The sequence below is a fragment of the Ailuropoda melanoleuca genome, chromosome 7 (genome assembly GCF_002007445.2).
Source record: "Ailuropoda melanoleuca isolate Jingjing chromosome 7, ASM200744v2, whole genome shotgun sequence".
NCBI lineage: Eukaryota > Metazoa > Chordata > Mammalia > Carnivora > Ursidae > Ailuropoda > Ailuropoda melanoleuca.
In genome coordinates, this window is record NC_048224.1 from 141279880 (window position 1) to 141300303 (window position 20424).

General features: G+C 55.0%; 1 protein-coding gene across 3 annotated transcripts in view; it reads right to left on the minus strand.

Annotated features, from left to right (window-relative positions):
• Positions 1–20424, minus strand: part of RASA3 (RAS p21 protein activator 3) — a 123199-nt gene that overhangs the window by 42877 nt on the left and 59898 nt on the right. For all 3 annotated transcript variants that reach the window (XR_004626842.1, XM_011233273.3, XM_034665538.1), the window contains exons 3-5: positions 16524–16627; positions 9062–9156; positions 1626–1702 (exon numbers count right to left, since the gene is read on the minus strand). Coding sequence is in view for 2 of the 3 variants with exons in the window: in XM_011233273.3 (XP_011231575.2) it covers positions 1626–1702; positions 9062–9156; positions 16524–16627 (276 nt within the window). In the remaining variant the exon portion in view is untranslated. The remainder of the gene's footprint in view (positions 1–1625; positions 1703–9061; positions 9157–16523; positions 16628–20424) is intronic.

Consider the following 20424-nt stretch of genomic DNA (forward strand, 5'->3'; position numbering starts at 1 on the left):
GTGGTGACGGCATGTAAGGTGGGGACTCTGGAGGTGGGTGGGGACAGTGAACGGCAGGGACTCTGGGGGTGCGTGGGGACGGCGGGGACGGTGGGGACTCTGGAGGCAGGTGGAGACAGGTGGGGATAGGTGGGGATGCCAGGGTGGGTAGCTGTGATCTATCATCTCTTGCTCTGGGCACCACACTTGTGGTCCTCTCATCAGGCCCACTGCTACTCCTGGACAAATGGATCACATTCGCCCTCCATCATGCAGATCTGTGGCTGGATGGGGTGGCTCTCAGGACAGGGATCCTGGCCCCCCTCTCCTGCACACACCCGCCTTAGTTCTCTGCCCAGCCTGGTCCACTCTGTCTCCCCACCACTAAAGTACACTCCTTATTCCATGTAAGGCTGCCTTTCAAAAGCCTTAAGTTGTTCTGGAACAAGGGATAGACCTATAAATAAACAAGAACACAGGCAACCCCCTCCTCACTGCTACAGGGTCTGAAAGCACAGCAACTAAGTTGAGAAGAATGGGAGCACTGAAGGAACGAAGGACAAAGCTCACTGTGTCCTACGCAGCATCCCACGCTATACCGCGTCCTACACACGTTCCTACTCGTGTCCTCCTGCGACAGCCCCGCAGCCTGAATGGGCCGGAGGCCATCTTCAGCCAACAGACAATGAATTCGAACAGCACTGTGGGCAACGGGGCAGGGCCCTCTGGGGGTGGCAGACAATGGCAGAAACTCCTTGCACGCCCCTTGCATCGGCTCTGCGATGGGACAGAGGGAGCACAACCTACAGCGGAACTCGGAGTCTGAGCCCAAGAAAAGGGCATCACCTCATCCACTGAAGCCCTTGCTTGCCAGAGATGGTGAAGAGATGAATTTGGGAAAGCGTCTCTCCAAAGATGAAGAAAGCTGGAGCGTCTGGTCTCTCTCATGGGTCCCTTAATGCCAGAGGACTGGTTTCTGCACACCTTCGCTCCTCTTCTCAGGAGTCCCTCCTGACTGCCCTTCACTCAGGAACGACCCGATTCTCCAAACAGCAGGCCAGAGCGGGAAGGACCAGTGTGCACCAGACAGCCGCCCACAGGGTCCCCAACAGCTACCAAGTATCGCTGGTAAAGACACATGTGGGGCCCACAGGGCAGGCAGCGAGAGAACGGGGTCCCGGTGGGGCGATCTATGGGACCCGTGACCCTAAATGCTGAGACTGCCCCACATGGTATGGAGACAATGTTCAGACGTGTGCACAGACGTTCACACTCACCAAGCGTGACAGGTACAAGGAGCTCTGGATTGGGGTGGGTGGTCTGAGTGCAGGCCCTAGGTCTGCCGACCGGCCTCGCGCACACCACCACACAGTTCCCTCGTGCGTACTGCCCGGGCCCAGACGGCACGTCTGTCGAAACGTCTCCCCGATGCAGCTGCCTGCAAAAGCCAACTGCACTACCTCTGGGGTGAACCTGCGCTTTAATGACGATATTAAGAAGAATGTGCCAGAACCTCTAGAAACTGTGTCGTCGTGGGGAATCACTGACTCTGGGAATTCTGATTCACGTGTCTGAAACACAACAACCGCCCCACTCCCTGCGCTCGGGGTTACTACTCCTGGGAAGACCAGCCGTCTGTATCTTACCGCGTGGCCAGCTTGTGGCAGACGACGCCCGTGTCGGTGATGACCTCACTCAGCCTCAGCTCCAGGTGGACTTTGCCCTGAAAGGCACAAGGACAGAGGGTCACGAGGGGATGGCCACACGCAGGGGAGCACTCCCAGCCTCTCTGCTCACACACGTGAAGCCTGACCCCACGTGGCATCCACAGTGCTTCCCCCACCCCCACTCAGGTCCCAGGGACCAGGAGAGGGCATGGCTCCCCCAGACCATTGTTTCAGAAGAAAGAGGTTAAACAGCACAAGAAAATGTACACATCTGCTTGCTTGCTTTAGGCTGTGTCCCTTCATCCGACACCCGAGCCCTCGTGCAGGCGTGGGCAACTCTACCCCACGGTCTCAGTGCTTCTGTGTGTGTGAGGCCTGGATGCCAGCCAGGGGGTCTCAGTCCTGCGCCCCAGGCAGGAAGTTAATGCTCATGGACGCTTCTAAGGAGAGGGGAGCAGAGATGGCTGAAATTTCAAGAACTTCAAGACCAGTGATGTGTTTCTGCCTGCATCTGCGTCTGCATCTGTGCAAACGTCAGATCAGCTGGAGGACCCAACCAGGTTACCATCAGGGTCAGGGGTTGGGGGGGCAGAGAGGGGCTTCGAAGAAGAGGAGCCTGGTTCCTGAGAAACATCCAACAGCAGCAGGTGTGACACACTGACACGTTTAGATGAGAACACACTACAACAGGAAGACTAGCTCTCTTTTTAAGTAGACTCAGCCTAGCATGGAGCCCAAGGTGGGGCTTGAACTCACAACCCCGAGATCAAGATCTGAGCTGAGATCACGAGTCAGACACTCAACCGACTGAGCCTCCAAGGAGCCTCCAAATTAACTCTTTTTAATTAGAAAAGGAGGCTGAACTGGACCGTCTCCAAGGTCCTTTCCAACTAAAACTTCTAGACTCTGCAGCTTGGGGAGGGTCCCCTGAAGTCTGCCTTGTCCTGGAAGAATCCAGGGCTCCAGAGGGACGGACAGATGGACGGGCCAGGGGAATGTGGGCAGGACCACTCAGAGGCGCCCCCAGGGGCCTCCTGATTTCGCTTCTCTGAATGTGGCAGCCACTGTACTGGTTTTCCTGTGGCTTCTGGACACCTGAACAGCGCTCTGCTTGAGGCCAGCCTCCCAGGTCCTCTGGGGCGTTCTGACACGGGAGACCTGATGTGTATGCGGGAGACGGGCACTGAGGCCCCAGGGAGCCCACCCCTCTCCTGCAGTGGGCAAGGCCAGGCGCTGCCCTTTCTGGCCCTTCCCTCACCTGCAGGACCAGTGGCCTCAGGGAGGGGGTAGCAATATGTCCTGGATGGTAGGACCAGCCCAGCATCACACCTGCATGACCCTGGGCAACACCCAGTGTCCGGAGCACAGACCCGCTATGCGCAAAGGGCTCTGAGCAGTTCCTGCCGCACGCTGCAGGGGTGCTTACGGAGGGACACGCTTGCCGGGAGCAGCCGGCTTCCCAAGGGAAGCAACAGGCCCTTCCCACAGAGACCAGGGAGCTTGTGCCCTGGAAGGGCCCCTCATCTGACAGCTGTGCCGACAGCAGGCTCCAGGAGGCAGCATCACCCACTGCACCCGCCCAGCCCGCGAGATGAGGCCTCAGCGCCAGCCGGCTCTGCAGGTGCCGCAGACACACACCCATGTTGCCAGCAGCATCCCTGGCGAGCTGGCTTCCTGCAGCTCCCTTTCACTGAGCCAGGCCAGGCTCCGGGCTTCCTGAAGCATCACACGGGGCAGGCACTGCTGTCCTTCTGCCATGGAGAGGACGCGGAGGCTCGGGGCAACCGACAGCCCGCCCTCCAAACCCAAAAGCAGGGCGAGAGCTCCAGATCGGAGAACAGAGTACGGGCTTGTCACAGAACGGGCTCCTGTGAGGCTCGTGTTTCCAGCTGCGTTCTCAAGTGCACTGGGCTCCAACTCTCTCCTGGTGAGTTTTAACACTGGCCATGGCCGTTCCGGGGACACATCACTACTTTATTTTCGATGGGCTCTGAGAAGTGACAGAATGTGTCTGGGCTGAGACGGACCCCCATGGCGGACGACCGGCGGTCCGTTTCCTGTTTTTCCCCGAAGAGGACAAACACGTCCGCAGCAGCAGACCCCATGGCTACCGCGCTTCCTCTCGAGGGCGAGCACTTCCTAACCAAGGGGCAGATGCTGTCGGCTAAGGCCTGTGGCCACCGTGTTCGGGAGACTTGGGAGAGGATGGTAGGAGGCAACACAAACAATGCCTAGCACTGAAAGGACGCCCCCCACCCCCGTGGTTAACCAACACGTGTGCGGCTCAGAAGTTCCCATCTGTCCTCGTGAGGCAGAGGGTTTGGGCGTGCCCCTGCCCTGTGGGTGACACGCCAGCTCCCTCACAAACAACCCGGCCACAAACACCAACACCCGGTGGCGGGGGGGACAGGGCCACACCCTCCACCGCAGGGCAGGCAGGAAATGCGGGTTTTCCAGCTCAGCCTCTGCACAGAATCTGACACCCACTGAACTCCACTCTGCCCTCGAAGAACCTGACGCAGGGCTTGTTTTGACCTCCAGTCCCAGGCCCCACGTGCTGAGCCGAGGGCAGGAGGCGGGGGCGGGGCCCTGGGGGCGGCACTCAGAGCCCAGGCTAGGGCAGGGCAGGGCCTGACCGTGTGCTAAGACTCCGCCAAGCATCCCTGCTTCTCTGAGAAGAAAAACGTCTTAGGATGGTGCATTAAAAAATGCTGACTTGATAGTTTTTCACAATTTTATTTAAGGTGAATGGTAAGAACTCTAAACAGCACCTGGGAGATGAGCAGCGCCCCGACCCCTGGCTCCAGCGGCTGCCTGTGAATGCCCCATCCAGCTGCAGAGAACAGCGGGTCTGTGCTGGGAGGACGCACCAGCACGGCCGTCCTGGGACACAAATCACACAACATCTGCTCTCAGAAGAGTGGAAAGGAAACTGGAAGTCAGGAGCAGAAAGACAGCTTAATAATCCCCAAGTATTTGAAGATTAACCAGCATACTTCCAAATAACAAACAGGCCAAAGAAAAAGTCTCAAGAGAAACTGAGAGATAAATGAAAATGAAAATAAAACTTATCACAACATTTGGGATGCAGCGAAAGCAGTGCTTACGGGGAAACTTATAGGAGCGACCACACCCATTCAAGAGGACAGATCAAACCTCAGTAATGTAAGGAATCTGGAGAAGACCAAATTAAATCCCAAGTGAGCAGAAAAAAATAAATAGCAGAATCAGAGCAGAAATCAATAAAATTGATTAAACCTCTAGTCAGGCTCACTAAGAAACGAGAAAACACAAATCACTAATAATGGAACGAGAGAGGGGCCCTCACTGGTGATCCCATGAAGCCATCCCGTGGGACTCTGCCACTGGGGCTCCCCGACACCACCCTCTGTCCACCCAGCGGTGCGGACAGCCTCTGTGAGCCGCGTCGGCTCTGCACTGTGGGATACTAACCACAGGGGCCAGGCGGGGCGAGGACATGGGAGTTCCTTCTATTTTCTGCTCACTTTTCTGCAAAAACTGCTTGAAAAATAACAAAAGCACCAGGGCTCCCATACAATTTTCTCAGGAAAGTGTCAGATCCTGGCCTGCAGAGAGGGTCCTTGCCACGGTCTGTGGTCACAGCAGCAGAGCATACCCTCCCTGTCCCGTCCAGCCCTGGTCTGTGTGGGCTTTGGGGTCAGAGCAGGGGTCAGCACACAGGGACCCAGAATGCCAAGCACTTGGATCCTTGGCGCCAAGAGCAGCAAGACTACCGTGAACACAGAAGACAAGAGAATAAGCCAGAAACGATGTGTGGAGGACAGAGGTCCAGCCGGCCTGTCTTTCCCTTGATCCCCTAAGCCCACAGAACGATTCAGAGCTGGGTCCTCGTATGCAGACAACTGCTGGGAACCCTCCCAGCAGGACTGTCTGCATACAGGATGAACACAATTCCCGGAGCTTCCAGAACGGCTACTAAAGGTTTGCTGTCAGAGCTCACAGAGTTCACAGAAGGTGTAGTAAAACAGAAGAGCTCAGAGCGGAGCTCAGCCGGGCTTCCTCAGAGGAGCTGGCGAAGGACTCCTGGGCCTGCTCCGGTATGGGTGGGGGACTGTCTCCCTCCCCATTTCGAGACCAAGAAGGACCCCTCCCTGCCAACCACCTCGTTCTCATACTACCCACCCAGGGTCAAGGAAAGAACACAGCAACTAATGCTTTTTAATAAAGTGATTTTCTGGAGACCTTTAAAAATATGGATTCCAGAAGGAAGAAGAAATTTTTAAAATCACCTTTCCCCCACTGCTGTGACTCCGTCTCTCACTGGCCCCAGTTTTGTGACACTTTCTGTCTGACATATGCCTTTTACTGCAAATTACAGAACAGAAGGATTCAAGAAACCATATGCCATCCTCTGCCCTTCTCAAAACGCAAATGTGACATTTCAGAATGAAAAGGTGGCTGCAGAGAAAGACTGTAATGCACTTTTCAAGGCAGTTTGAATCTGGGGGGGGCTCTGCTCCCTCTGCAGGGTGACCACTTCCTCAGTAGGCACTCTGAGAAGGAACCGAAGCACGGGGGGCTCAGCCAGCGATCTGCACACACTGTCCTTCCTCCTGTCCTCACAGTCCTGGCAACACCCGCTCTCTGTTCAGGATCCATGACTCAGATTCCTAGGAAGCTGACGGCGCTAGAGGCAGCAGCCCATCTCAAAGACAGCAAGAATCAGGCTCAGAAGGACAAGGACCTCATCCACAGGCACGCAAAACACATCAGTAGGACGCTGCCCAAATATTCCACAGTGTACAATTAACCACAATTAACATAAGTTCTGTGGTGACAGAGTGATTCTGGATCTTGACTGTGGTGGAGGTTACACAAGCCTACACATGTGACAAAATGCACAGGATACACACATGCACATGTGATACACATGTGCACCTGTGTGATGCACGTGTGCTGGTGCAAGCGTGTGATACACGGATGCATGTGTGATATGCACAGGGGCACATACTCGTGCACACGTGTGACACATGCACATGTGTGATAGAGTACACCAGTGCACGCGTGTGACGCACAGGTACACATGTGTGATGCACGTGTGCTGGTGCACGCGTGTGATACACGGATGCATGTGTGATATGCACAGGGGCATATACTCGTGCACACGTGTGACACATGCACATGTGTGATACAGTACACCAGTGCACGCGTGTGATGCACAGGTACACATGTGTGATGCACGTGTGCTGGTGCACGCGTGTGATACACGGATGCATGTGTGATATGCACAGGGGCACCTACTCGTGCACACGTGTGACACATGCACATGTGTGATACAGTACACCAGTGCACGTGTGTGATGCACAAATGCACACATGTGATATGCACAGGGGCACATGTGTGCACGCACACACACTGGTACATGAGCAAACACGTGAAACTGATGATATCTGAATGGGGTCCGTGGATCACAGGAATGTCCATGTCCCGGCCATGACCGGTGAGCAGGGTACTGCCACGAGGAAAACAAGGTGAAGGAACACGGCCTTTCTTCACTGTGTTCTGTCTCTATAAACAGGAGAGTACACAATTTGCTCATCATTATTCTCTGTGTACTATTTTTTCTGACTTCCCATGAATGTGAAGCCATTTCAAAATTGAAAGCTAAGTTTAGGGGCGCCTGGGTGGCTCAGTCGTTAAGCGTCTGCCTTCGGATCAGGACGTGATCCTGGCGTTCTGGGATCGAGTCCCACATCAGGCTCCTCCGCTGGGAGCCTGCTTCTTCCTCTCCCACTCCCCCTGCCTGTGTTCCCTCTCTCGCTGGCTGTGTCTCTGTCAAATAAATCAATAAAATCTTAAAAAAAAAAAAGTTAAGTTTACACAAGTTACACTGGACAATGACATCAAACTTTGATCAGAGGTGACAATGTGAAGAGAGTGGTAAAGACACTGCAGGGGGCTGCTCTTGGGGCGCATTCTCATCACAGCCTGCTGGCTGTTCCCTGCAGAGCAGAAGGGACCGGGAAATCACCGGAACAAAAGGCAGGAATGCCACCTGTCTCCCATCCAAGTACTAACCAGGCCCGACCCTGCTTAGCTTCCGAGATCAGACGAGATCGGGTGCATTCAGGGTGGTATGGCCGTAGACAGGAATGCCTCCTGTCATGGCGCACACGGCCCCTGCAGGAGTTGCCGTGTCTGCTGATTTCTGCAGCACATGTGGGCCCCTTGGCCGGAATCAAGTATCTCTCTTTGGCTCAGCTCCTCAACCCTTCTCTCCCGCTGCTTCTTTCTCCAAGTCTGTGGATGGATCCCAGAAACCCCACGTGCTCTGCCTTCCCCCTCAGAGCTCCCCTGAGCCTGCGGGTCTACAAGGAAGCGGAGGGCAAGCAGCTAGATAGGTGTCCGGGGCGGGGGCGCCGGGCGGGGCGGGGGAAGGCCTCACTGGCCACCTACGTCGGGGATCCTGCTGCACCAAGCACTGTCCGGTACTCACAGAGGAGGAAACTGCTTGCTGGGGACCACTGCCGGCGCTCTGAGCCTGGCCTGCCAGATGCTATCTATGCGGGGTCACACACCCTGGCCGTGCCCTGACAACTCACGGGACCACAGGTGAAAGCGCTCGTGTGTCTTGACGTCGGGGCACTGCGCTGCCAGGGTCCCCACTGTGGAGTCCAGATGCCAGTGTGGGGTGAGGAGCTTGGTTAGAACTACACAGGGTCGCCCTCCCAACGGGTGTTGTCCCGGATGCTCGGTATGGGCAGTGCCCCCATCACGGGGAAGGGAGGGTGGGAACTCGGGCCCAGTCTCCCCTGCAGGGGGAAGCCCTTTCCACTGGATGGGGGGTCAGTCCCAGGTGACACATGGCCCAGGTGAGGCTGTGGAGCCCCGGGGAAGCTTCAGACGATGGGAAACTCAGTGACTGGTCACTTCTCTTCTCTCCAAACCCTGTCTGCTGTGTGCAGGAGCTGGAATGCACGCAGGCCCCCCTGGCAACCAGACCTACAGCGTGAGGCTCCACGTATCACTCCCGTCCAAGCTTTACTTCTGCCTGCCCGTATTTTCTCTTTACTTCAATTATGTGTAATTATTGTCCTTTCGAATTTTATACTTTCAAGATTTTTTATTTATTTATTTGACAGAGAGAGCATGAGCAGGGGGAGGGGCAGAGGGAGAAGCAGAGTCCACGCTGAGCAGGGAGCCCGATGCGGGACTTGATCTCAGGACCCTGAGATTGACCTGAGCCGAAGGCAGATGCTTCACCGACTGAGCCACCAGGTGCCTGAATTTTATACTTTTAAAGCTGTGTGACAATAACCAAAAGAAAAAACAAAGCTAACAAGCCTATATTCACCACAAGAGGACCTGCTAACCGCCATTCCCTATTAGGACCAAAGTCCCCTCCGCTCACACGGGGCCCACCAAGGCCTCACCTGCACTTCTGAGTCGGCGTCCACGTGCTGCAGCTGGAACCAAGTGTCCCTGTTGTGATACTTTGGCAAGTCCTCCTTCTGAATGGCCACCTTCCCTACAGCACAGACACAGAGGAAAAGCAGTCAGGAGAGGGAAGAAATCCCCCAGAACAACTGATCCCTCTATGGCCAGGGCCAATTTTTTCCAGCAGCAGAATCCAGAACAGATAACTGGGTAGAGCGCTAAACGGGCAACGTTTCATCCGGAAGGCCTCTCCCGAGACCTGGCTGGGGCCGCCGCCCATTCTGCTCCTCCACACGAGGTTTTCGGAGGAGAAAAGGCTGCCCTTCTGTCGGGGCCTTGGGAGCTCAGCACTGGCCATCCCGAAATAGGCCTCCTTGAGCTGGAGGCAAATGAGAACCAGCAGGTGCGGAACGAGGCCCTCCCAGAGCTGCCCACACACAGACACTTGTGAGGAGTGAGGGCTGTCACGGACCCTCTCCCGGGAGGTGCTCCGGCGAAGAAGTCAGACAGGTGCCCCACAACGGTCCTATATGAACAAACCTGACTTCACTCACCCCCAGGTGCCTGCCTCCCCACAGCCTGCTCCCCTGGGAGCCTAACCCTCTCCCCTTGTCGGGTCGCTTCTCTGGGTGTGGGCTGCCCCCCTGCCCAAGTCCAGCCAGCTCTTCAAGGTCCTCGTCAGGGAGGGGCCCCCATCTGATGTAAGCTGCGGGCGCTAAGAAACTGTTCCTCTCTTCCAGTGTCACAGGCCCTGCCAGAGAACCTCAGTGGGTAGAGAGAAAGATTTCCTCCCTGACAGCTTTCAACCTCGTCCTGAGAACTCGGCCTGCCGACCTCTGCCCTGCCCTGCCGTGAGACCTACCCATGGGGCACAGGTGGGGTCTGGAAGGCAACACACGTACAGAAAAGCCATTCTACAGGCAGAAGGCTGGGGTCTGAGGAGTCGGGACGACTGCCATCAGCGCCCATCTCCCTGCCAGTCGCGCCATCATTTACATCATTTCATGTTCGGAAAGGGAAGGGAACTCGCCCCTCCCAGCCACAAAACAGCCTTGGGAAAGACCCTGGGACCACCCCACCAGGGCTCGGTGGCAAGGCCAGTACTTGTGTCCCCCCTGAAGTGGATACACGTATCAGCGCCCCCGGCGTCCATGCCACTGCCCACCTGGACCTGTCTGGCTCAGCTCTCACCTCCAAGAGCCGTCTGGAGCCAGATCGTGTGCAGCCACAGACGGCAGGACACAGTAACGCCACTGCTCGCAGTTGGCAGGTGGGCATGAAGGCAGGAGGCAGAGAGCAAGAGAGGCAGGTGCAGAGACACAGAGCAGGCAAAGTCCGCCGAGGACACTCAGAGAAATGCAGAGAGAAGCCCAAATTACAGGCCATATGGGATTTCCTCCAGCAGCACCAAGTTACAGGGCAGGACAGGTCCCTCAGGACCCTTGCTCCTTCCCTACCTGTCCTCCCCGGCCCCAACACCTGGCCTCCCCACTGCCTCTTGCCTCCCCTGCACACCCCCAGCATGAGAGAAGACTGTCCTTCCTCTCCTGGCAGCTCCTGCAAACTCCATCCTTTTGCCCCTGTGGGAATGTGGTTTTAAAGTCTCAAGGGAATAAAACCACATTAAAAAAAATTCTATGAATTGAATTGGGCAATATATTTCATTGAAAAAAAGAAAAAGAAATCTTCAGACTGTGATTAGTTCAGCTGGATAAGAGGATTACATTTGAGATTCAAAATATTAAGTCATGGCAATGTTTTTATAAGCTTTAGCTGAAATAGGGAGGAATTGCATATCTAATGCTTGTATGAATCCCACAACTTATACATCATTACTTAGTATACAAATGTGTTCTTTTTAAACATATATATTAGTGTTTCTAAATGCTGTTCAGAGAGAATAGCTGACCTGTGAACTATAATACCTACTCCCATGTGTCCCAATCTATCTGAGTGACATCAAAAGGTCACTAAACCACTCTGGGCCTCACTGTCTCATTTGGGCAGAGGTGGGGCTGCCTGCCTTCACACATTAAAAACCCCATGCCTTCAGAAGAGAGAATGTGCCAAGTAGCATAAAAGAGGGCAGGTGATGTGGGGAACCAGGTACAGAGGACTGGGGTGAAACCTGCAGGAAGGCCGGCTAAGGTCAGACGTAATGAAGGACAGACAGATGCTTCCTGAGACAAGCCCGTGGGAGAGATTCTTGCTCTTAACGACTGCAGTTCAACATGGTGTCCTAGCTAGGCCTGGAGGCAAGGGAAGGACACAAGAACACACACACTGGAAAGAAAGAAAGTCTTATTCACAGAATCTGTAGGAAAACCTACAAGAAAAGCTAGAACAGGTGTGTTCAGCAGGACCACAGAATACAAAGTCCATACATAAAAATCAGCTGTATTTGTGCACATAAGCAAAGAGAATAAGGACTGAAATTTTTAAAAAACCCAACAGTACCATTCACAAAATGATGTTTTGATGGCTTGTGCCTCTGGTGTACTACCTAAAAAATCTTCGTCTACTCCATCAAAAACATAAAATACATAGGAATAAATTTAAATACACACACACACACGCACGCACGAGATGCATATGCTGAAAACATATCACAAACACTGATGAGAGAGATTTAGGAAGACCAAACACGTGCCCTACCGGAGGGTCTGAAGACTCCATTTTGTTAAGATTTTAATTTTCCCCCGAATTAATCTATACACCTAGGCAATCTCAGTGGTTTTGGAAAATGAGAAGCTGATTAAAAAATGTAAGTGACAATTCAAAGGGCCTAGAATAGCAAAACAAGTTTGGAAAAGAACAGAGGTGGCATGGTCACACCGCGGACTTGAGACTAGCTAAGGCCACAGGCGCCAAGACCGTGGGTATCGGAGCAGGGAAAGGGGTACAGATCAATGGAGCAGCCTAGAGAAGCCAGAAATAGGCCCACAGACATAAAGTTGGGTGATTTTCAAGAAGACACCCAGGTAATTCAATGGAGAAAGGATAGTTTTTCAATAAACAATGCTAGCACAACTGGACATTTACAAGGAAAAAAATGAACTCTATGTCAGATGTACAATTCACCTGAAATAAATCTAAATGTAGGAGCTAAAACCATAAGCTTTCTTGAAAAAAAAAAAAGAAGAAGAAGAAGAAGAAAATCTCCATGACCCTGGAGCAGGCAAAGATTTCTTAGCTATGACGCCAAGAATACAAACTGTAAAAGAATTTACGCCTCATTTTTCATCGGAAGATGCAATAAAAACCACAATGAGATACTGCTACACACATATCAGGACGGCATAAATGGATTAAAAATAAAAACTGACAATTCTGAGTGCTGGGAGGCTGTGCGGCACCTGGGACTCGCGCGCCGCTGGGAAAACCCAAGATGGCGCAGCCATACAGGAGAATGGCTTGGAGGTCTCTAACAGAGGTAAACACACACAGTAGGGGAGGGAAAACCTTCCTCCCCCCACTCTTCTAGGTTCTCTCGGGCTCTGCAACAGAAGAAAGATTAACAAGAGAACAACAAAGGGAAGTGTATTAACACATCTCAAATACACCCGGGGAAACTCAGCCATGAGCAAGAACTCGAAGTTCTGTAGGAGCTTAACCTAAAACAACAACAACCACAAAGCTTCAGAGAAGAGACAGACCAAGGAAAGGCCATTGGGCTTCCAGGGCACAAACTGCAGGAAAGGGCCAGTGGCAGACAAAGGTGGGTTATGTAAACCCCTGCAGCGTCACTTCCAGCCTAATAGGCCCTAGGGGTCGTCTCAGTGATTAACTTCTGCACAAATTCATGTCCTGCTTTTTGGGCAGGCTGGAGATCTTTCCTCGTGTCTGCTTATTCTCAACTGCCTCCAGCTCAAATTAAACCTTATGCCAAAGTGTATATTCTGGGATGGCAAATTTCGCCATCTTTCAATACCTACAGACACCCCAGCAATCCGCCTCTCAGGTCTCTGAGGGAAATGAAAACATGTGTCAATATAAAGAATGCAGAAGAGTGTTGCCGGCAGCTTTATTCACAACCACAGAAAACTGGAAACAGCCCAAACCTCTACCCAGGGGTCAACAGCAGCACCACCCTTCTTTGCTGCACTAGGAATGCAGGGCGGGCAGCATGCTCAAGGTGGCTCCCACCACAGGAGGCACAAGGTAAAAGGAACTTTTGGTGCAACAGGTAGAATGCTCCCTTCTGACCAACAGGCTTTGCAGAAGAAGGGCCTCCCCGGCCTGAGGCTGGTATCTGCCTCCCTGTTGTCCTGAGCCATGCAGAGCTGCCCTGTTCAGGTGGAAGAAACCCCAGTCACACAGTTCCATTCCCCAAAATGAGAAATGTATGCCCAGGGCTAGGACAGATATAAATGGGGATGGGGGGTCCTGAATGAGTGCAGCTTTATGGGTTTACACCAAGTGGATTTTGGGTGGTGGGACATATTTGGGGCTAGAAGTGGTAGATGACAGTAGTGGAAGATGGTGGGTGGTAGAATAGAAATGGTGAATGAAGGGACAGGATGAGGGCTGGAGAATGGCAAATATTACATGATGGGTGGGGGAGGCAGAAAACATATGAAGAATGATGAATGGTAGATGATGGTGGAAGAGTAGGTGGTGATGGTGGAGGAGGGGGGGATGGTGGTGGTCTGATGATGGAGGAGAGTGGATGGTAGTCTGATGGTGGAGGAGGGTGGATGGCTGGTGGTCTGATGGGGAGGAGGGTGGATGGTGGTCTGATGGTGGAGGAGGGTGGATGGTGGTCTGATGGTGGTGGAGGGTGGACGGTGGTGGTCTGATGGTGGAGGAGAGTGGATGGTAGTCTGATGGTGGAGAAGAGTGGATGGTAGTCTGATGGGGAGGAGGGTGGATGGTGAGTGGTGATGGTGGAGGAGGGTNAACATATGAAGAATGATGAATGGTAGATGATGGTGGAAGAGTAGGTGGTGATGGTGGAGGAGGGGGGATGGTGGTGGTCTGATGATGGAGGAGAGTGGATGGTAGTCTGATGGTGGAGGAGGGTGGATGGCTGGTGGTCTGATGGGGAGGAGGGTGGATGGTGGTCTGATGGTGGAGGAGGGTGGATGGTGGTCTGATGGTGGTGGAGGGTGGACGGTGGTGGTCTGATGGTGGAGGAGAGTGGATGGTAGTCTGATGGTGGAGAAGAGTGGATGGTAGTCTGATGGGGAGGAGGGTGGATGGTGAGTGGTGATGGTGGAGGAGGGTGGATGGTGGTGGTCTGATGGTGGAGGAGGGTGGATGGCTGGTGGTCTGCTGGTGGAGGAGGGTGGACGGCTGGTGGTCTGATGGTGGAGGAGGGGGGATGGTGGTGGTCTGATGGTGGAGGAGGGTGGATGGCTGGTGGTCTGCTGGTGGAGGAGGGGGGATGGCTGGTGGTCTGATGGTGGAGGAGGGCGGATGGTGGTGGTCTGATGGTGGAGGAGAGTGGATGGTAGTCTGATGGTGGAGGAGAGTGGATGGTAGTCTGATGGTGGAGGAGGGTGGATGGCTGGTGGTCTGATGGTGGAGGAGGGTGGATGGTGATCTGATGGTGGAGGAGGGTGGATGGCTGGTGGTCTGCTGGTGGAAGAGGGTGGACGGCTGGTGGTCTGATGGTGGAGGAGGGGGGATGGTGGTGGTCTGATGGTGGAGGAGGGTGGATGGCTGGTGGTCTGATGGGGAGGAGGGTGGACGGCTGGTGGTCTGATGGTGGAGGAGGGTGGACGGCTGGTGGTCTGATGGTGGAGGAGGGTGGACGGCTGGTGTTCTGATGGTGGAGGAGGGTGGATGGCTGGTGAGTGGTGATGGTGGAGGAGGGTGGATGGTGAGTGGTCTGATGGTGGAGGAAGGTGGATGGTGGTAGTCTGATGGTGGAGGAGGGTGGACGGCTGGTGGTCTGATGGTGGAGGAGGGTGGATGGTGGTCTGATGGTGGAGGAGGGTGGATGGTGGCCTGATGGTGGTCTGATGGTGGAGGAGGGTGGATGGCTGGTGGTCTGATGGTGGAGGAGGGTGGATGGCTGGTGGTCTGATGGTGGAGGAGGGTGGATGGCTGGTGGTCTGATGGTGGAGGAGGGGGGATGGCTGGTGGTCTGATGGTGGAGGAGGGGGGACGGCTGGTGGTCTGATGGTGCAGGAGGGTGGACGGCTGGTGGTACATGATGGGGAGAGGGTGCTACATGGTGATGCTGGGTTTCTGCTCATGGCAGGTGATGGTATCTCGTCCTGGCCCAAGTAACTCATTCTTCACCACATCATCCCCATCTCCCCCCACCTCACCCTCTGCCAGGACCACACCCACCATTTTCCAGCCCTGTGTATGTCCTGACACCCATCATCCACCTGGTGGCGCAAACCCATAACCAGGAGTCATCCTGGACTTCTCCCTCCCCATCAGCTTCCACATTCAACCAACAACTGCCTCTACGTGAAGTCTGCAACGCGTGATCTAAAGCAAGGTGAAGGCTTGAGACCCTGGCTGCAGGTGTGAAAGCTGGGCTAACCCAAAACAGCCACCTGGCCTGTCTGTACCAGCTCCCTCAGCTGAACATGACCTGCAGCGCAGGACTGTGAAGGTTAAAGGAGCCCTATCGTAGAGCACCCAGAACAAGCCCCTGCACCTACTAAATGCATTCAGTACATGCTTCCCTCTAACTGCAAGAATCACCCCAGGAACTGCACAGAACTACAGGGTTCCAGGTTCAGCCCCTGAGGATGTGGGTCCACCAGCATGGATGAGAGCTGGGTACCTGGGGTGTCACGCGCTCCTCAGCAGCAGAGGAGAGAGGCCGAGCAGGAGCTCATCGCTGCAGGACTGGTCCCGTGTCAGAAAACGGAGGCATGTTTAAAAGCCTTCTGGTGCTGGGAGCACGTTGTAGGAACCCCATGCAGGTGGCGGTCTACGTGGGTGCACAGCGGGGCCCTCACACAGGACCCTGCTGATTCACGCGGGCTCTGCTGTCCCACACCTCTCCTCCCTCCCCAGGAGCACTGCAATGAAATGCTAGTGCCTCTGAGAGCACCCCAGTGCCTGAGAGCACCCCAATACCTGAGAGCACCCCAATGCCTGAGAGCACCCCAATGCCTGAGAGTGCCCAGTGCCTCTAAGAGCACCCCAATACCATTCCAATCCCCATGAAGGACTCTCAGAGTCAGGGACAGGTACAATCTGGGGATTTCGAGGGGCGTGTCCTCTGCTCACTGGCCCCTCGGAGGAGCCCGTGGAAGCATCCAGGGCACGGGGGACTTGGGAGGCCCATCCAGGGCACAGGGGATGCCACCACCAGGCCAGCCAGGTACCCACTGCCACCTCCCAGAGCTGCTGAGCGCAGGCCAAGAATGCTGGCGGGCACTGCTGGCTCAGAGCAGACGGCCCAGAGGAGATGCTAGCAGCTGACAGAAGGAGGCCCCGCCCAAAAGAGGCAGAGAGAATGAAGAAAACACCCATTTCAGTACCTACCTATGATGGAGTCCCTCCGGAAAACATCTCTATCGAAAATGTAAAAGGACAGGTGCCGAAAGCTCCGAGGGATCTCACAGTAGAAGTCTTCTCCATAGAAGGGGCTGGGAAGCAAGCAGAATGGGTTCCATTAGGTGAATTGGGCAGTGCGGTGGTGGTGCACAGAGCACCAGCCTCAGGCACACATGTGGAATCGCGCTCTTACGTGTATCAGCAACACGCCGCATTGTGTTTTACACGTGAGATGTGGAACTGTTGTTTGCTCGCTGGGGTACAATCGTGGTCCCCGCTGTCGGTCCCAAGGCCCATCACCCTGAATGAGCAGCCCGCGGTGCTGGTGGAGAGCTCCGGGCAGTGGGAAGGAAGTCCACTGTGTGTGTCCGGCCTGGCACCAACGCCCCAGGACCTCGACAATGCTTGGAACGTGCGTGGCAGCGGCTGGCAGGCCTCCCTTCATGCGCGTCAAACTCAGCATGCCAGTTTCAGACTGTGCTCCTCTGTTCCCAGAAGTCAGGGTGAAATCCACACCCATCACCAGGGAGAGGACCCCTGCCCCCCGGCTGACCCTCCACACGGACCCTGCACATGAGCCCCTGCGCACGGAGACCCCACGTGAACTGCAAACCCCAGTCGAGGTCACTAAACAGCCCCCCAACTGCTCGGCTAGGCCGGGCTGAGTCCGCAGACAGTGGACACACGCTGGAAACGGCTGGGCACCAAAGTGGCTTCAGCTGGTTACAAGATGGTGGCAGCTCACTGCACGGCACGCACACCCACCGCTGCCTTGGAGTCTGACGGGATTCCGTTTGCACACAAGCTACGTGGTCAAGGCCCAAAGCAGGAAACGCAGTCAGGAAAGCTAACAGGGTATGCTGTCGGTCAGAGGAGGGACATGCACTCCTGCTCAAGCTGGAACAACCGCACAGAAGGCGGACAGCACGGTGCCCCGCAGCGGAACCCCACCGCGTGGGACACGGATGCGTCCCCAGAACAGGGGGAGGAGGGCGGGGTGGCTCCCAGCTCCAGCCCATATTTTATCAGTCCTGGGACGATCCCCCCACCACATCCGAGCATCTCTGAAATCAGACAGCACGCTGCACTCAGCGTCAGAAAGGGCCGCTCATGCCGGCATTAGCGCTGTTCCTTGTCAGTGCCTCTCAGTCTGACCGATGCCACAGCTCCCTCGAACAGTGGTTTTCGTGGCATGATGTGGGGTTGCCCCACGTGTCTGCTTCCCACCACCTGCCCCATCAGCAAACAGTACACTCTCCCTCGACACGGGCATGTGATGTGTCCGTCAAAATTACCCAGCTGCTGAAGCACACACACATTTCCACTCACTTTGTAGTTCGTGGTCAGCCCAGGGAGGCCCAGGGAGCCCTGGGAAGATGGAGCAAATGGACCCCTCCTGGGGCCAGAAGGAGACACCCCCCCCATGAGAAAAACAGATGCAGACAGGTGCTGGGCTCCGTGCCAGCACACCAGGCTGGAGATGCACCAGCCCCTGGGGGCAGAAGGCACAGGCAGGCCTCCACCCGCTCGACAGGCTGCCTGAGTCCCACCCCAGGCTCGAGTGGCCAGGCAGGGAGAGGGAGCCGACGTTCGGGGCTGCGTGCAGCCCAGCCCAGCAGTGGCTGAGGAGGGTTTTGGGCCTTTGAAATATGGAAAAGGCAGAGCAGTCAGCTCCCCCTCAAGCAGCAATGTGTCCACGGTATGTGGCCAGTGCAGGTCGACCTGCAGACGGGGTGCCACAGAGGGGCTGGGATCCCTGTCTCCTCCAGCCAGCAGCTGAGCCAGCCCAGGCGGGTGGGGACAGAGAAGACGCGAACCGCCACAGAGGAGCCACGCTGGTGGGACAGCAGTGCTGAGAACCCACCTGAGCCCTTCTCTCCAGACAGCGCTGCTGCGGCCTGGAGTGTGCAGAGTGGGAAGATGAGGCAACGGTGTCCCTTTGAGGACCCAAGGTGGAAGCCGGTGTCCCAGCAGGGCCAAGGCTATCGGGGAGCCAGAGCGAATAATCCAGAAGTACATGAGACAGGCAGGGGTCTGGGGTCTCAAAGGACCAGGCCACAGTGAGACAGACAACAGCCAAGAAAGAAGCCACAAAGGGAAAGGCATTCTAGGCGCCAGAGAGCTGGCGCAACGCGGAGTGTGCTCAACCCGGGAGCTGCCGTCGGAAATACCAGAGAGGCTGAGTGCGTTTTACTCACTGGCTCAAGACTAGAGCAGGGGGGACCCTGTTGTCCTGAGGGTCAGAAGGTGGAGAGAGCGCCGTGCCACGAAGCTGCCATCATGCAGACATCAGAACCGCCTCCCCAGGCCTCGCACGAAGTCGTACGCCCACACATTTCTGTCTGTCCAGTGGCAGGTATCTCTGGGGAAAGCCCCCGTGAACCCAGACTGTGCTCTCTTCTCTTACCAACAGTCCCACCCACCGCCCGGGACCCCGTCCTGCTGGTGGGACTCCAGTCGTCTACGCTCCGCATGAACCAACCGTAATTCACTCACCCCAGAGAACCCTCTCCAGGGTGATGGGCCGGCCACGAGGAGACCTTTCATTCCACACCCACAAGACTAACACCAGCCGCGAGATCATCACAGTCTCCAGATTAATCGTGTGCTACACACGGGCAGCACACGGATTCTCTTCAGCGAGACAGAACCCCACCCCAGACCCTTGGGCCTGCCACTCGGGGCAAGGCTTCACCTCAGAGGCCACGGGAACACGAAGGGGGCGCCTGCGCCCCGAGGAGAGAGCCAGACTGCAGGGAGCCACGTTCCACGTGACTCGAGGCAGCAGGACGCCCAGCCTTGGTGGCAAGCACGTGCTCCTGAGGGGCTGGTGGAGTCCTGACAGGCCCCGTCTGCAGGCACCAGCTCCCCACTGACTACACAAACTCACCAAGGTACCCCAGAAGACACTGCTTTCCACGGTATGTGGACTCATAATTACACTCACATGTATGTTCTAGAATTTCCCTGTGCTTCTTTACTCCTTTATGCTCTCAATTGTTTGCTTTGAGAAAAGGAATATTCACGGATAAGAACGCTTCCTGTAACTTCTAACCAGAAATAATGATGACAAGCATGAGGCTGTGGAGAGTTGGAGCCTGCAGGAGCGCACGCTGGAGACTGCAGCAGTTCCTCGAAAGGGCCCAACAAAGCCCACTCCCAGACGTGCAGCCCAGAGCAGCGGGAAAACGCATCCACACAAACACCCGTGCATGCGAGTTTACGGCAGTGCTCACAACAGCCAGAAAGCGGAAACAACCCAAATGTCCATCGGCAGGGGAACGGATGAACCCAGTGTGGTCCGTCCACACCGGGGAACATCGTGAGGCACAGAGAGCAGCGAAACTCGGACACCTGCTACCCACGGATGACCCCGAAATCATGATGCCAGGGGGAGAAGCCACAAAAGGCCACACACTGTTCGTGAAATGCCCCAAACAGGCAAATCTGTAGGACAGAAAGTGGGCAAGGCCGCAAGAAACAGGTTGTGAAGGGACATGAAAATACTCCAGAATTGATGGATACTGAAAGCCACAGAATTATACATCTTAAGTAGGTTAGTTATGTGGTATGTGAATTATATCTCAATAGAGCTATTTTTTAAAAACCATAATTTTAAAAATACATAAAGATGTCAGAAAGTGAAAACCAGAATTAACATTATAGGGTATATCCTAGATTTTTTCTCTGAAGATCTATGAACATAGAACAGAAATAGATATGGATGGAAACACGTATTTTTACAATAAAAGTAGGGTTACATTGTATATCCAGATGCACACTTCACTTTTCCCTTAATGTCATGCCACAGACCGCTTTCCAAATAAGTACGTAATATGTTTGTCGCCACACAGCCTGAGGACTGAGTGAGCACATCTGCAGACTCTCG